The sequence below is a fragment of the Saimiri boliviensis genome, chromosome 8, assembly GCF_048565385.1.
Source record: "Saimiri boliviensis isolate mSaiBol1 chromosome 8, mSaiBol1.pri, whole genome shotgun sequence".
Classification (NCBI taxonomy): domain Eukaryota; kingdom Metazoa; phylum Chordata; class Mammalia; order Primates; family Cebidae; genus Saimiri; species Saimiri boliviensis.
This window is the reverse complement of record NC_133456.1, coordinates 24,171,732-24,188,420: the sequence shown is the minus strand read 5'-3', so window position 1 is coordinate 24,188,420 and position 16,689 is coordinate 24,171,732. Positions and strand designations below refer to the sequence as shown.

The 16,689-nt window shown below is 48.9% G+C and overlaps 1 protein-coding gene across 4 annotated transcripts in view; it reads right to left on the bottom strand.

The window, feature by feature from the left end:
* MGLL (monoglyceride lipase) overlaps positions 1 to 16,689 on the bottom strand; it is a 266,270-nt gene that overhangs the window by 14,778 nt on the left and 234,803 nt on the right. For 3 of the 4 annotated variants that reach the window (XM_074404172.1, XM_003926128.4, XM_003926129.4), the window contains one exon: positions 7,547 to 7,636. In XM_074404172.1, coding sequence (XP_074260273.1) covers positions 7,547 to 7,636 — 90 coding nt within the window. Of the gene's footprint in view, positions 1 to 7,546; positions 7,637 to 12,874; positions 12,953 to 16,689 lie in introns of all 4 variants that reach the window. The other variant, XM_010336881.3, reaches the window with a different exon arrangement.

Genomic DNA, 16,689 nt, shown 5'->3' with positions numbered 1-16,689 from the left:
GGGGGTCTTCACGACCAGAAACGATGCAAAAAGTAGACCTCTCTTGGTCCTTTGGAGTGGAGGGCCCTGGAATGTGGCTCTGAACACAGAAGTGCTCCTGAGTGACCACCAAGGGAAAGGAAAACGCAGCCACCCCGTTCTCCACTTTCTCGTAGGCCCAGAGATTTGAGGAATAATAAGAAAAACAAGAAAGAATTACCTGCGTCTTGCAGGACCACTTTAATAACTGCTGATCACAGAACAGCAAAATCATGCAGTCTCAAGTCTTAAAATCAAACAGTGACAACTGAGGCAATTGGAGCATGGATTAGATGGAGGACGACAAGGGGGAATGGCTGTTACTTTCCTAAATGCGGTAATGGCATGGGGTCCTTTGTGAAAGCCTCTGTTTTGAGTCCTTCCTCTTGAGTAACCCAGGCTAAAGTATTCAGATGCATTCAGGATCACAGTGTCTGCAGTTTACTTTCACATGGTTCAGCCAAAACATGGTGTCTACTTCATGACATTGGATTTGGCAATGACTTCTTGGATATGATACCAAAAGCACAGGCAACAAAAGAAAAATAGATAAACTGGACTACATCAGAAAGAAAAAAATGCTTATGCCTCAGAGGACATTATCAACAGAGGGAAAAGGCAGCCCGCGAATGGGAGAAAATTCTTGCAAAGTATATTTGTATATGGGCTAATATCCAGTTAAGGGGTTAATATCCAGAGCATATACAGAACTCCTGCAACGTAACAACAAAAAACAAACAGCCCAATTAAGAAATGAGCAAAGCAAACAGTGAGCAAGACAATCCTAAACAAAAAGAACAGAGCTGGAGGAATCATGCTACCCTACTTCAAACTATACTTCAAGGCTACAGTAACCAAAGCAGCATAGTACTGGTACAAAAAATAGACACATAACCAATGGAACAGAATGGAGATCTCAGAAATAAGATTCCATATCTATAAGGCTCTTCAAAAAATCTGATGAAAACAAGCAATGGGGGAAGGATTCCCTACTTTAATAAATGGTGCTGGGAAAACTGGCTAGCCCACATGCAAAAAATTGAAACTGGACCCCTTCCTTATACCATATACAAAAATTAACTCAAGATGGATCAAAGGCTTAAATGTAAAACCCAAAACTATAAAAACCCTAGAAGAGACACATCTACTGATTGAAATGGATTTCTTAGTCTAGGTTACTATTTTTGTCATATGGAATTGAATAAAATGCAGGATATAATATAAAAAGAAAAAACCCTAGAAGAAAATCTAGGCAATACCATTCAGGACATAAGCATGGACAAAGATTTCATGAGGAAAATATCGAAATCAATTGCAACAAAAACAAAAATTGACAAATGGTGTCTAATTAAACTACAGAGCTTCTGCACAGCAAAAGAAACTATCATTGGAGTGAACAGACAACCTACGGAATGGGAGAAAACTTTTGCGTTCTACCCGTCTAACAAAGGTCTAATACCCAGAATCTACAAGGAATTTAAACAAATTTGCAAGAAAAAACCCCATCAAAAAGCAGGCAAAGGACATGAATCGACACTTCTCAAAAGAAGACATTTATGTGGCCAAGAAACATATGAAAAAAAGCTCAGCATCACTGATCATTAAGGAAATGCAAATCAAAACCACAGTGAGATACCATCTCACACCAATCAGAATGATGATTATTAAAATGTCAAGAAACAACAGATGCTGGTGAGGCTGTGAAGAATTAGGAACACTTTTACACTGTTGGTGGGAACGTAAATTAGTTCAACCAATTTGGAAAACCATGTGGTGATTCTGCAAATACCTAGAACCAGAAACATCATTTGACCCAGCAATCCATTTGGGTATTACTGGGTATATACCCAAACGAATATAAATCATTCTATTATAAAGATACATGCACATGTATGTTTATTGTAGCAGTATTCACAATAGCAAAGACATGGAATCAACCCAAATGCCCATCCATGATAGACTAGATAAAGAAAATGTGGTACATATATACCATGGAATACTATGCAGCTGTAAAAAGGAAAGAGATAATGTCCTTTGCAGGGACATGGGTGACACTGGAAGCCATTATCCTCAGCAAACTAATGCAGGAACTGAAAACCAAACACCACATGTTCTCACATACAAGTGGGAGCTGAACAATGAAAACACATGGACACAAGGAGGGAAACAATACACACCAGGAAGTCAGAAGGAGGGGCTCCAGGGAGGGAGAGCATCAGGATAAATAGCTAATGCATGTGAGGGCTTAATACCCAGGTGATGGGTTGATAGGTGCCGTAAACCACCTACGTAACAAAACTTCACATCCTGCATATGTATCCCAGAACTTAAAATAAAATTTAAAAAACAAAGAAAAAGAAAAACAATTGACAATAAATAGGAAAAAGAAAAGAAATGAGCAAAGAATCTGAACAGACATTTCTCTAAGAAAGACATACAAATAGCCAAAAGCACATGAAAAGACACTCAGCATCACTAATCATTAGGGAAATGGAAATCAAAGTACCATTGAGATGCCACCTCATACCCATTAGGATAGCTACTGTCAAAAAACACAACCTAACAAGTGTTGGTGAGGATGTAGACACTGGAACCCTTGAGCACTCTTGGAGAGAATGTGAAATGGCACAGGCGCTGTGGAAAACAGCAGGGTGGTTCCTCCAAAATTACCAGCAGAATCACCATATGACCCAGCAGTCTCACTTGTGGGTACATACCCAAAAGAATGGACACAGCAGCGTTATTCACAACAGCCAAGAGACATCTTTGGGGAGCTCTGCCGAGGCTATGTTCCCGCAGTAGCCCAAATGAGCCAACATCTTCTTTCTTTCTTCCACTACTAAGGCCCTACTATGTGCATGTCCCATGTACCCAAAAAGGCACTTAAGAGAGAAGCTCAACCGGGCCTGCTGGGCATAGAGAACTCCTCACTGTGTCCTGTATCTTGCTGGCAGTTGGGGCTTCCCTGACAGTCTCTGTAGTCCCTGGTTTTCTGTTGCCATTAAAGCATCCAATTTTCAGGACCTGCCTCTTGTGAGCTCAGAGCCTCTTCTCCCAGGCCTGGTGGCTGGCAGGAGTGGGACTGGGAGCAGGTCCAGAGCTGGAACATCCACAGAGGGTGGTGTAGGGTGCAAAAGCAATGTAGAGCAATTCACACGCTCCCTCGCCACCACCCCACATGGAGCCATATGCCCAAGAGACTTTCTAGTGCCTGTTGTTTTTTTAGGGCATTGGTAAATTTTTACCTGCCTCAAATAGACAAGTATGCTGTGGGGAATGTGATGAACGATGGAGAGCCACAAAATAAAATCGCTATGCAAACCAAGTTTAATGGAAGGTTCTTAGCTTGTTCTTGGAGGGAACTCCCATGGGAGGCTGTGGCCTGCAGACAGAGTGGGAGGCTGAGGCCCGTCTTTAGCTGTGGTTACAGTTAAGTCGAAGGCTTCAGCACCGCCGAGCTTTCCAAGACCCAGCAGGAGCCTTCCAAGGGCCTCTGGGCACCATTCGTGCAGGACAGGCAGGCAATGGGTAACCTGGGGCCGAGGCCTCAACACTGTGCAAATCCAAAACACTGGGCAGGGAAGATATGAAAGGAGGCCAAGTGGCCACTCTTCATGGCTCATGAGTGCTCGGAATGCAGCCTATGGCCTGCCCGAGGGAATATAAACTAGCAGATGCGCAGAGAGGGCCTCCCAAGGTATTTAGAGAGAACAGAGACTGGGCTCTAGAAGACAAGTGGCCTCAAGGGATGGCCAGGTGCAGTGGCTCACTCCGGTAATCCCAGGACTTTGAGAGGACAAAGCAAACAGATCACAAGGTCAGGAGTTTGAGACCAGCCTGGCCAATACGGTGAAACTCCATCTGTACTAAAAATACAAAAATTAGCCAGGCGTGGTGGCGTGTGCCTATAGTCTCAGCTACTCAGGAGGCTAAGGCAGAAGAATTGCTTGAACCCGGGAGACAGAAGTAGCAGTGTGCAGAGATCATACTGCTGTACTCCAGCCTGGGCGACAGAGTGAAACTCTGTCTCAAAAAAAAAAAAAAAAAAAAAAAAAAAAAAAAAAAGATAAGCAGCTGAGGTTCCTAGAGCAAGGTGTGCTCAGAATCATGCCTCTCTGCCTCCCGCCTCCACCCCTTTGATGGCCTCGGAGAGAAAGCAGTGCATTCCGTCTGAATATGTGGATGGCTGAGGGCACGGGCAGATGCTGAGCAACCTCTCCTCCTCACCTCCTCCTACAGTGTCCTTGGCCACAGAACTCTTTAGAATCATCAAGGCCTCTCAGTTTAGGAAGGGATTTCTTGCATTCTGATAAACGCTTTTTGGGGTGGAATGATTACCATGCCAGTATTCTGATGTTCTGATCAGGGACTCTAAATGTATAGACAAACATAATAAATATCTGTGTAACAACTTCTTTGTTCCCTGGGTTTGATTGCTAAGGGCACTTGGCTGGGAGTAGCTCTGTGTCCTTGGGCAAGTGACTTGTCCTCTCTGGGCCCACACTTCTGCAACCGCAAATACTGGTAGTAAGACTGACTTCCTGGGGCCCTGATGAGAACAGAAGGGCTCTAGTGTCTGGTACAGAAGAAAGATGCCATCATTGTACATTGGGTGGTATTGAGACAATAAAAAACTTCTTATACCTTTTTTCCTAAAGGCTTCACACATGCAGGGAGAACGTGGCTCTGTGGGGTGGCAGCTGTGGGGTGAGGCAAGTGAAGAGAGCCTGTTAGCAGTCCTGGGTGTATTGTGAGAACACTCGTCACAGCAAACACCAAACATTCTTCTTTTGACATTCCAGCAACAGAGCCAACCTGCTTCCCTACAGACGGAATTCTAGATCTTCCCTGGGGCTTGCACACCCTTGACTCTCAGGCCCCTGCACCCTTGATTCCCGGCCAGCAACCCATCCCCGCTAGTCCTGCTCACTCAGCTTGTTAGGCAAACATTTCTTTCTGTTTGAGGCTTTTATAGCTGCAGGGTTCCATGGGAAATGTCTTAGCTAAAGATGTGCCTCAAGACACCCTGATGTTAGGTGCCTTTCCCAACACATTTTCCCTTCGGCATTGCTATTTTTAAAGCTCAGCAGAACATTCAGACGCAAAGCTGCAGCAGGCGAGGGAGGGAAAGGCTTGCTCTTGATTTTTCCGACTGCTGTCCAGCCTTCGGGCTGACCGGCCACCTCCTTTCCTCATGTCTTCTCAGCAGGAACATTTATTAGTGTTTCTAAATAACTCAACCGGCCAGCTAGAAACCCAACACAGGAGGGCGTGGACAGGGGGCTGCGGGTGGGGCAGGACACCAGGTGCTTCCATTCTTGAGTAAGGCCGAGGAATTTCTCATTATTGCAAAAGGAGAGAAAAGCTCTGCAATTGGATGCTTTTAAGCAGGAGGGTTTAGAATCTCTTTTTAGTGCCTCCTTTTTTCTTCCTCTTTGCCCATGTATTTTCAGGTGTTCAGATAAACAACTTGGAATTGTACCTGGGTGCTTTGTCTCAAAGGGAGGCCCCTCCCTCCCGCCCCCATCTTTCTCAAACCCACTGTTGTCCTGGCACCACTGCTACAAAGATCACTGGTTTTACCTGAGACCATACCTTCAAGCTACAGCCACGATGAGGGATTCAGGCAGGTGAAGGAGCCCCTGCCCCACACTGAGGTTTCCTGACAAAGTGGGTCCCGTACACAGAGCAACAGCCATGGCCATAGGCTGCATGAACAGCAATTGCAAAACAGGAAACAGAGCTTAATGATCATAAATGCTAGGTAGAAGGAGGCACCAAAGCATGGACTTTTGAATAAAATGGGCTAAAATCCAACTACTCGGGAGGTTGAGGCAGTAGAATTGCTTGAACCCAGGAGGCAGAGGTTGCAGTGAGCTGAGGTCGCACCACTGCACTCCAGCCTGGCACCTGGTGACAAAGCAAGACTCTGTCTCAAAAAAAAAAAAGGGGGGGGGGCTAAAATCCCATCTCCTTCCCTGACTAGCTGTGCAATCTTGAATATGTTATTTAACCTCTCTAAGCCTCAGTTTCTTCATCTGTGAAATGGTTAATTTCAAGATTAAATCAAACCATGTATATTTGATTGGCTGTGATCTTTCTGGGTCCTAAAGTTGTGCTCTTTCACTGCATGAATCTGCTTCTTGGAACTAAAATTTTTTCCTTTACTCAAATATTCTTTCAGAGAAAGACCAGGGGCCATACTATGGCCCCTGATGGGTGCACAACCCCAAGATGTGGGTTAGGGAGGTACTGTGGGCTTTAAAAACCAAGTTATATTAGAATCCTTAATTAATGTGAATGGCTTGAACAGATCAGATGCCCTCTGGCTCTGCACAGGCCTCATGGCTTGCTAGAGTCTCTCACAGTCTGATTTTTAAGCAGCTGGCCCTCAGATGGGGGCTTTCAACCCTGATCCAGAAAGTCTCTTTCCTACACACCACAGGACATTCCCTTTGAGTTGCCCACTCTAAGTGACTCAGAGGGCCAGGAGGCCACATTTTTTAATGAAGCTAGAGTCCAACAGCCCAAGGAAGCCTGGGAGCTTCACCAGAATCCAGAACACTGCACTGCACTTCCCAGGCCCCTTGAGGGAGTCAGTGAGTCAATGATTTCAAATTCTTAAAGCAAGAGGGCAACTGAGGCAAGAGTGGCAAACTTATTTGCTTAATCATGAAGATAATTCTAGTGTCTTCTGGATGCTTCCTACTCACTAGCTGCAAGTCCTCAGGGCCCTTCCCATGCCTAGACGGAGCACACTTGGAGACCACACCTACCCCAGTTCCCAGGCTGGTCTCACCACTGGCTGACCTCAGGCAAGTCCTGCCACCTTATGGGGCTCAGTTTGCTCATCTGCAATATGGGTCTGTCCTACATCTGATACCACTATTCCAAGTTACACCCAGGGATTCCCCCTCCTCTACTCTCAGTGGGTGGGGTTGATACTACCCACCTTTCCTGGACAAATAATCCAGGCCTGGACAATCAATCAGTCAGTAAGAATCAGCCCTGAGACTTTTGCTAGAAAGAGGTGCTGTTTTTCCACTGAGGTTGCTCTGGTAAACCTGCTGGTGGCCTTCTTGGCCTTCACTGGGGGAAAGCCTGTCTGGGAATGAAGTTAAACGAGGGGAGATGAGAGCTGGGGAGAGAAAGATGGAGAATAAGACTTGACGTCCTGGATCCAGTAATCTCTGAAGCCTTCAGTTCCATTCACCACATAATCCCTGCTTTTGCTTAAATCACCTTGACTTGGGTTTCTGTCTCTTGAAACCAAGAGACTTGACCGGTACATACTCAACTTCCACTGTTGGCTCCATTCACATTTGGAACACAGCTCTAGCATCACAGCCACCCCACCCTTTCCACCCAAACCTGAAGCTAACCACGTCTCATGCCCATTGTGTCCTTGTCACTTTGCACGGCACCTTGATGAAAGGGAAGCAGAGAATGCCAAGGCTGGAGCGGAAACTCTGATTTCCCATAAGGGCAGCCACCCAAGCTCCCCCTGGATTTTCGGAAAATGTCTCACCTCTGTCTTATTCCGAGAGAGCACGCTGGAGTCGATGGGCCCAAGGGACAAGTTTGGCAGCACAAGGTTGAGCACTTTCGCAGCAAGGACCTAGCCGGGGAGGGAGAACAAGAGCTGTGAGTACAAGCAGCATCCACACCGAGCTCTTCTGCAGTGACGGTTTACAGTACATTAAGGAGAGTGACGCCCAAACTGAACATCAGCCAGGTTCGCCTCGCAAGTCTGCGTCCTCAAGCCTGCACGCCCAAAGACTCTCCCTTCTGACTCAGCCTCTAGCCAGCCTGCCTCTGCTCCACCTGGGGGAGCCAGGCAGGTGGCTGCCACGCTCAAGGCAGGAAGTCAAGTCTGGAATTTGCCTGCTCTGCACCCTCCCGGTGATCGCTCATAAGATGTAATTTTGCATCACGGACGAGAGCTGCCCAGGCTGAGCTCTGGTACCCAGGCCATTTCTCTGGGGTATTGAAAACACACAGCAGGCGCAGAATCACCCAGATCAGCTGAGAGTGAAGCAGGACAGGGCAGAAGGGCCTGCAGGATCATACAGAGGATCTGTGCGTCCATTTCTCTTGGTGGGGGGCAGGGGTAGAAATAGCACCAGCCTGATGAGGAGGCTGTGTGGCAGAGGGAAGGAGAGCTGGGTTTGATTCCTGGCTCTGCTGCCTCGTGAACATGGGCTCTACACATCACTAAGCCTCCATTTCCTCAGCTGCCAGTGGAAGCTTGACCCTCCCCCAGAGGACCACGGGGAAGGTAAATGACACCCTGTGTGCAAAAGCCCAGGGAACACAGCAGGAGCTTAATACATGCTCACTGAACTTGAGCCTGATTTGGACCCAAACCTTCCCACCCCCTCCCCCATCTCTCCTTCTGGATCTCTTGTTTTTCCAGGAAAACAGAGAACCCGGATCTCACACTTTTGCCTTCAGAGAGGGGCTGTTTTTATTTCTGCAATGTGCACAGACATTTGGGGATGAAAGAAGCTATTTCAAAAGTGAGCTGTGAAATGCTGAAATTAGAATCAGATGGAAGGTGGCAAGCAGTGAATTCTCAGTGCACATCAAGGGCACAGGGCACGTAGCTCAGTACCCTTGGTGGAGGGCAAGGGCACTCACGGGCACCAAGGAACCACCTTCTGGTGTATTGGGCACAGGTTCTTGATCTTTTTTATTTTTGAGTCAGGGTCTCACTCTGTCACCCAAGCTGGAGTGCAGTGGCACATTCTTAGTTCACTGCAACCTCCGCCTCCCGGGTTCAAGCCATTCTCCTGCCTCAGCCTCCTGAGTAGCTGAGATAACAGGCGTGCATCACGACACCCGGCTAATTTTTGTATTTTTAGTAGAAATGGGGTTTCACCATGTTGATCTTGTGATCCACCCACCTCAGCCTCCCAAAGTGTTGGGATTACAGGTGTGAGCCACTGCGCCCAGCCAGTCTCCCAATCTTTACAAAATCCCTGGGAGGCAAGGCTTCATTTTCACTGAACAGGTGAGAAGATGGAGGCTCAGTACCACAAGGTCCATGGGAGGGTCCCCGGGCTGGGGGGACACTTTTATCTCCTCATGCCACATAGCCTGGATTACTCTGTCTCTGCTGCTGTTTGTGTCTCTCTCCACGAATGTGACCCAGAGCTCTAACCTTCCCGTGAGTCTCGGCACCAGTGGCTGCTGACGTCCTTTTGGGGGACACAATTGCTGTACTTGCCTACCCTCCCTGTAGGCTCAGGGCTAAACCATCCTGTGTCCTAGGCCTGCACAAATGCAATGTGACTGTCCATCACAATTGTTTCTCAACCATCCAGGATCAGGCAGACACCAAAAAACGGGCTTTTCTCTTAAAGGGCTTTGCCCCATGTACATGAACCTCCATGTGCGCTGCCCCCAGCCTTGGCATCCAGAAAAGCAGATCTCATTCTGTGGTCACCACTGTGCCAGGTCCTTTGCTGAGTCCTGGGCTCTGACTTTGACCATCTAGTATAGAAGCATGCGGCTGCCTGACTTGGAGCACTGTGATAGGGCATGGTGTGTCCGCGTACTCAGAACCCTAGAAAGATGGCCGTGATATGTCAGGAACGTTCAAGAGTCCAGCTGGTATGATGGGCCAGCTCCACAAACGAGCATGGGAAAGGAAATCTCGGCATTCTGGGAATTCTGTACAAGGAATAGGGTATTTTCAAACACAGATCAAATGTCTGTGAACTCCAAGAATTGGGAGCTCCTCTGCATTGGGATCTGTGCTTTCAAAGGTTAAAACAATCTAAAAATGAGCAAAGGAGTGCATCAGTGCATAAAGGCAGCAGGCCGTGGCTCTGTGGCCTTCACTAGACTCCAGCTGTGTAAGGACGATGTTCCAGGGCCTTAGCTCTCACCTCCAGCAGTAGAGATCAAGGGCCACACTATGAGGGAAGACTCCTGTGTTCCACAGTTATGAAGAACTCACTTCTAGATATTCTGCTATTCTCAGTACCCCTGTCCCTGCTCCCTGATGCAACATGGGCTGCCAGCTGTGGGGGAGATCCTGGCCACATTCAGGAACCATGCAAGGTTCTGTGTGACAGGATGGTATGGAAATGCCAGCCTGCTCCCAGGTTGGCCCACCTGTTTGCTGGGGCCCACACAGCCTTCTCAGGGATGTGGCTATCTTTTGCAAGCCAGTTTCCTACCCATTCCCTGACCAGATGGCTCAGAGCCAACAAAAGGCCTGGAGACCTACACCTTAGCAGCGCCTGCCACAGAGGTGAAAGCAAGAGACCACACAGCATCCACTCCATTTTGTCCAAGCCCACCACCAGATTTCTCATTGTGCCACCATTTGTGTTTTGGGGACCCGTCACCTGATTCTGGAGGGTCCTAGGCCCCAAGGTGCCGGTCCATCTTCGGGATCGGTCATTTGTGAAGACAGACTTACCTTCATCCTGGAACATCTGTTTCTGCTGCTGGCACCTCTTAAACCAAAATTTTTATACCAAAAAGTGCCAGGGCCTCTACTTCCAGGCTCTGGAGAAGATGCTGACAGCTTAGGCTGTCAGTGCCACAAGGATCGGCGCAGCTTGAGCCATCCTTGCAGTGGTTTCGCAGGGGATGGGGAACAGGGAACAGAGAGCCAGAGAGAGCCTGCCTCCAGGAAAGAATCACAGCAAGCCCTATTGTGTCCTCTCACCCAGCAAGCCCGATTTCCTTTCTCCATGAATAGGGGAACTTTTTGCAGCTAAAGGATACTTTTAAGAAAAGAGCTTCATAGGAAAAAAGAAAGAGGAGACTCACTTCCTGGGAAATATTAGCTTTAGAAAATGAACAATGCAAGGACTGGTCCCTGGAGGGAAGGAAGTGATTCCTGACAGCTGACTTACTGCCTCACCATCCCCTTTGAGGTACAAAAAGCCAAGGCCTGGGAGGCCTCCCGGTCTGTGGCTGTGAATGAGCTATTGCTGAAAGCGCAAACAGGAGATGTGGCAAGAACACATCCTGCTCAGGAGTGGAGGCAGAAGGTGACTTCCGTTGCATGCATCCAGCTGAGTGCTGGCCACCCAGGACTGATGGGGTGAGCAGCCACCCTCGCTCCCCTAAAGGAGCTGCTGCTAACGGGTTCAGGATGAGGGAATGTACCTAAAAGGACAAGCTTGTAATAGTAAAAGTCCCATGGCTGTTGGTGTAGATGAGGCCCCAGTGTCCTAGTGACAATAATTGGTCATTCTATCGTGAATGTAGATGGAGGACCAAGCCCTCCAGGAATGCCTGGTGTGGATTCTGCAGTTTTTTCCCAGTGAACGCACACACAGTCATGTCCTGGTGCTAAAGCCCAAGGAATGCCATCCCAAGAACAGAAAGTTCTCAGTGCATAGATGGCTGCTGAAGCCCTGGGTGTCAATTACACCAGAGAGAGCATACAAAGAGGCAGGAGGGGACCTGCGTGGATACACCATTCACAGGACAGGTGCAGAAACAGAAACACATGAAGGAGACTTCTAGAGTCCTGGGATTCCCTTAAAACAATCTGTAACTCCCTGTCTTCCCAGGAAGATGGAACCATGTGTACTGTTCTGTTTCTTCAGTCCAGTTGGTGCATGGTAGCAGGCATGGCACACCCAATTCTGACACCCCAGCGCCTCCCTGTTCAGTGTGGTCCTCACACCAGCAGCACCAGTGGCTCCAGGGCCAGTAGTACTGGCTTCTGGGTCAGGATCTGTAGCTTTGCAAGACTCCTGGGCATTTGCGTGCATGGTGAAGTCTCAGGGGCTGGCAATGTGTGTGCCCATGAAACACCGCAAACACCTCCTCCCAGTGCTGCCCTGAGAGATCTTGATAGCAGTGGCAGTGGCTGAAGTGGGCCCCTGGCATCAGTGTTGTTTTCAGGCTCCCTAGTGATTCTGTGTGCAGTCAGAGCAGAAGTGCTCTGGCAGGCACTGGCTAGGATGGGGGCACACACATCCCCACAGGGCAAGCTGCCCTTTTAAAGGAGCTGCCATAAGAGATGTTTGCACAGCCCTGACCCTCAGCTCTTTTTTTTTTTCTAAACCTGCATAGTAAGTTCCAAGCCACATTTCTAACAAGACTCAATTGTATAGAGGCAAAATTTTAATGATAATAACTTCATGGCTTAAAAAAAATTAGGCGTTTAGCCTCTTCCCCACAAAGGCCCCAAGAAAGAGGAGAGCTGCCATGCAGGGGCAGGATGCTTTGGACAACTGCAAAAGAGATTCCTTTTCTCTGCTACTCTTTTTTTTTTTTTTTTTGAGACGGAGTTTCGCTCTTGTTACCCAGGCTGGAGTGCAATGGCGCGATCTCGGCTCACCGCAACCTCCACCTCCTGGGCTCAGGCAATTCTCCTGCCTCAGCCTCCTGAGTAGCTGGGATTACAGGCACGTGCAACCATGCCCAGCTAATTTTTTGCACTTTTAGTAGAGACGGGGTTTCACCATGTTGACCAGGATGGTCTCGATCTCTCGACCTCGTGATCCACCCGCCTCGGCCTCCCAAAGTGCTGGGATTACAGGCTTGAGCCACCGCGCCCGGCTCTCTGCTACTCTTTTAAGATTTGTTGATTTCATGAGCCTAATCTCTCCTGAAGGAAGAAAGGGTAGGATGGGAGGAGAAAGAGCTAAGCAGAGGAAGTGGGTTGATTGTGCATGAGGGAAGGCAGAACGGTTGAGCAGGGAGCATTGAGGTCGCATGACCAGGAAGCAGCGGGGAAGGAAGAAAGGAGTCGTGGCAGGTCCCACACCCAGAAGGATCACATTGTCGAGGTCGACCAGATGGTTGCTGCTCCCGCACTCCTACAGCCTCCACCCTAAGCTGTGAGCACACCAGGGAAGCCTCAGAGGGAGTTGCTCACCCAAAAAGGAATTGGAATCCAAAAGCATAACGTTCTTGATACCTTTTCCATCAAGTCTTTCAAAATCCTTGGATAATCCTGCAGGAGCATTGAGAAGGCCTTAGATCCAGCTCAGGAAGAGGAGCCCCTGCATGGCTCCCCCACTGAGGTGAGACTCCTCCATTTGCCCATGACCCTGGCAAAGCCGGGTGTGTGCAACCACAGAGCTCCTAATTATGCTGGCTCAACCCAGACCCCAGGGATCATGACCTGAGAAAAATGTGGGGCCAAAACCCATGAAAAATGGCTACACAGTCACTGGACTCCAACCCCGGAAAGGACAGGTAATGAAATGGAGAAACCAGACTCGGAGACGCAAGGCAGGCACATTTGGATTCGAACTTTAATTCCAAATCCTCGAGAAAGTCTGTGATCTCAGTTGCTTCACCTATAAGACAGGGATAATTAAACCAACTCCAAAGGGATGCTGGGAGAGCCACATGAGACCCAACTGCTCCGGAGCAGGTCCTTAACTCTTTTCTTGGCTTCTGGCCTTAACGAGAGGTCCAATAAATAGGTGTTGGTTGACTAAAAGAGTGAGTGAATGTCATTCAAAGCAGAGACTTCAGGAAAAGCACGTGACATGCAGCTTTGCAACAAATGACACAGCCACCCACAAACAGGGCAACTCTCCCATGGCTGAAGTCAACATCTTGATGAGCAAGAGACTTAAAGGGAGTTCCCGATGCACCATCGCACCCATCACTTTAAATACTAGAGACAGGCATAAATGCCTTTATTGATCCAGAAGATTTTAATGGCTCCCTGTGATCATTTCTAAGTGAATTTCACTTCTGCCAGTGAAAGCCTTGCCATGAGGAAGGCAATTACAGATGCTGTTTCCTAAGTGGCTCCTGCAGGCTGACCTGTGTGCAGGAAGCTAGGACTCCCCGCCTTCCATGGGGCAGCACTGTGGCAAGGGTCACGGAATGGCCATGTGCAAGACACAGCAGGGACTCTTGGGGTTGCATCAGATTTTCTTGAGAGTGAGAGGACACCTTAAGGCAGCCATAAAATAGAAAGTGTTGTGCCCCTTTCCCAGTGACCCTCGCTGGGAAGGCCAGGACGCTTATTTCCTGACAGATCAGGGGCTCATGAAGATGTGTGGCAGGAGGCTTACTAGGAAGATGGCTGGTTCCCAGAATCTTAGGTGTCTAGAAAACACAACGCCCAGCTCTTAGAGAGCAAGTGTCTACAGGACAGAGGTGAACTAACCCCCATAGCAGCTCATCGCTGCTGCCCAAAAGGCCAGTGCATGGCTAAGTTGCTGGCTCCTGGGTCCAAATTCACTTGAAGCTTGAAAGTGTGGCCAGTCCCTGTGTTCCACTTGTTTCCCCTCCCTCCCTGCAACCTCCCATTGCCCCAAGGGCCTTCCGGATCCTACGGCTAAAAACAGATGAGCGACATTAAGATGGGAGTGGACTCCATCAAGGGAAGGTGATCTCGCGCATGTTTTGGGGTGAAAGGGAGTATCCTGCATGCTCACTGGCCTGAGCTGGTGCTCAGGCTGACCTCAAGCAAGACATTTGGCCTCATTTCCTTGTCTGTAAATTTGGAATAATTTCCCCTCCTTCCAGGTCAGTGCTGGAGAGGAACAGAGACAAGGCATGTCAGGCACCGAGTACTGGGCTCCCAGTGGCAAGCCCCTTCTCCCTACTGGGCGAGGTACCCCACTTGGTGGGGAGTGGGACTACCTTGAAGCACTGGTGGGCTCCTGCATCCCTGCCCCAGGAGCCCAAGGGACAACCTTGGCAACAGGAAGAAGTCATTTAGAATGATTACTCTCCTGGTAGGCTGAGAACCCCATTCTGCAAGCTTAGCCCAGGGGGATTTTTCTCTTCCAAGAGGCTCCCAGAGAAAGAAGGGGCCCTTAACCTGCAGTTGCTCTTGATTGCTGTCCCAGACAAGTAAGGGTGGGAAATCCTGAGGGGGGCCTGGAGTTTGACATTTTTCCAGCTGGAGGGCCACAGTTTCACTTTTGTACCCCGGCAAGAGCTACAAGCTGTGGTGAAAAAACCCATGGAGCGACCTCACAAATAGCCAGACTTGTTCTGATGCATGGAATTTTTGTTTCTGAATTTCTGCTGCTGCTACTTTCTTTGTGAAACCACTTTCTCAGCAGAGACAATGTTTGGGGCCCCCCCATCCGTCCTCATTGTCTCATCTCCAGGCTAAATATATCTCAGCTTGTTGAAAACCAGCATCCACATAAGAACCAGATGGTGGCGAGATTTAGGAGGTTGGGGGCGATCTGGCATTCTCACATTGCAGGGGGTGGGGGCTGGCCGTCTTCCACAGGCCAGGCTGTACTCACAGACTCTGTGTCTCACACTGCCCCTTACAAACTGGGGATTTGCTCTAGAAGGTGCTTGGTGCCATGAAAGTGTTAAATGGCTTGATGGATTGAGTACTGTCTGAGGAGTCAGGAGGCTGAAACTTGACTCTGCTCTGCTGCCACTCACAGACGCACTCAGGGAAGCCCCTCACCCCTACCACCAAACAGATTTCCCACTCAGAGCACCAGAGCAGGGAGGTGGGCTCTAGGAATTGTTCCATCCTTGAGGCTCATAAGAGCAAACAACTGGAAATGACCCTAGCACACCCTCCCTAAGCCAGGTCCTATCCCTGCAGTGGGACCCTTGGTAGGTCCTGATGGGGAAGGAGCACCAAAAGGCTGCTAAGTAAAACCACAAAATAAAACCCAAAACCCACAAAAACAAACACACCAACCAAAAGAACAAAAGCAAACACAGAGTACCCCTGACATGCACAGAGCAAGCTCCCATTTGTGTGAAAAAGAACAAATGAAGTGAGCATTGACAGGAGATGCAGAGACTCACTGGTACCATGGGTTGCAGCCCATGCCGACCAGGCGAGAGACTCCCTGCATCCTCTTTGGAATTTCTAACCATAGAAATGTCTTATTCTTAAAACTTTTAAATTACAGTAAAAAATAGATCCTGTGAGACTTTCAGGAAGGTTGTCAGACAAGACTAAAAAATGTGCGAAGAGTGATGAAGTCTTCCAGGGGCAGGGTGGCCAAATGCATCATGGACTCTGTCAGCCAAAATTGCCAGAGATGCAGGAGCAGCAACAGATTTCAGGGAGGGGAGGCTGGGCCCTCAGGTCTGGGCCAAAGGGAAACTTAATTTGTCTTGGTTAATAAGAGGAGACTCATGTTCCCCCAGGGGCAGCTGGCTCCTGATGTCACAAGGTGATCTATTAGTTACAAGGCTTTGAAAGGTCACAATGGTGGCCTTGCCCAGAGTGCCCCCTTCCCTGGTCAGCGTGGAACCCAGGGGGCTCTGGGAGGAAATCTTGTTGGTCCCACCTCCAGGCCCAGCTGCCAGGGTCCCCCTGGTGCACTTTATCTGAAGACCTACGGTCCCTGGCTTTTCTCTAAGGGAAAACATCCATTGCAGAAACATCCATTTTCTCCCCTGGGGAAATATCCTAGATGGGGAGTGAGCAGCCCTGGATGCAAACCCATCACAAGGGCCATACAGTCCTGGCCAGCCATTCGTCCTTCCTAAACCCAGGTTTTCCCCTCCAGAAAGCACTGCTGCGACCTGCTCCTGGGCTGGAGGGGAGTTAAGTGAGACAATGCCTGGGAGGGGAGAGCACAGCGCATGCCTGGCATTGGCTGAACTTCACAGACCAGCATACAGCAAATCCCACGGAACGCAGCGGGAACGCCCCTGCCGCTGTGAGCCTGGGCTGCTTATTCTACTTAGGTAATTAGAACCACAGTCACGGGAGATGCTGAGTAGGTCATG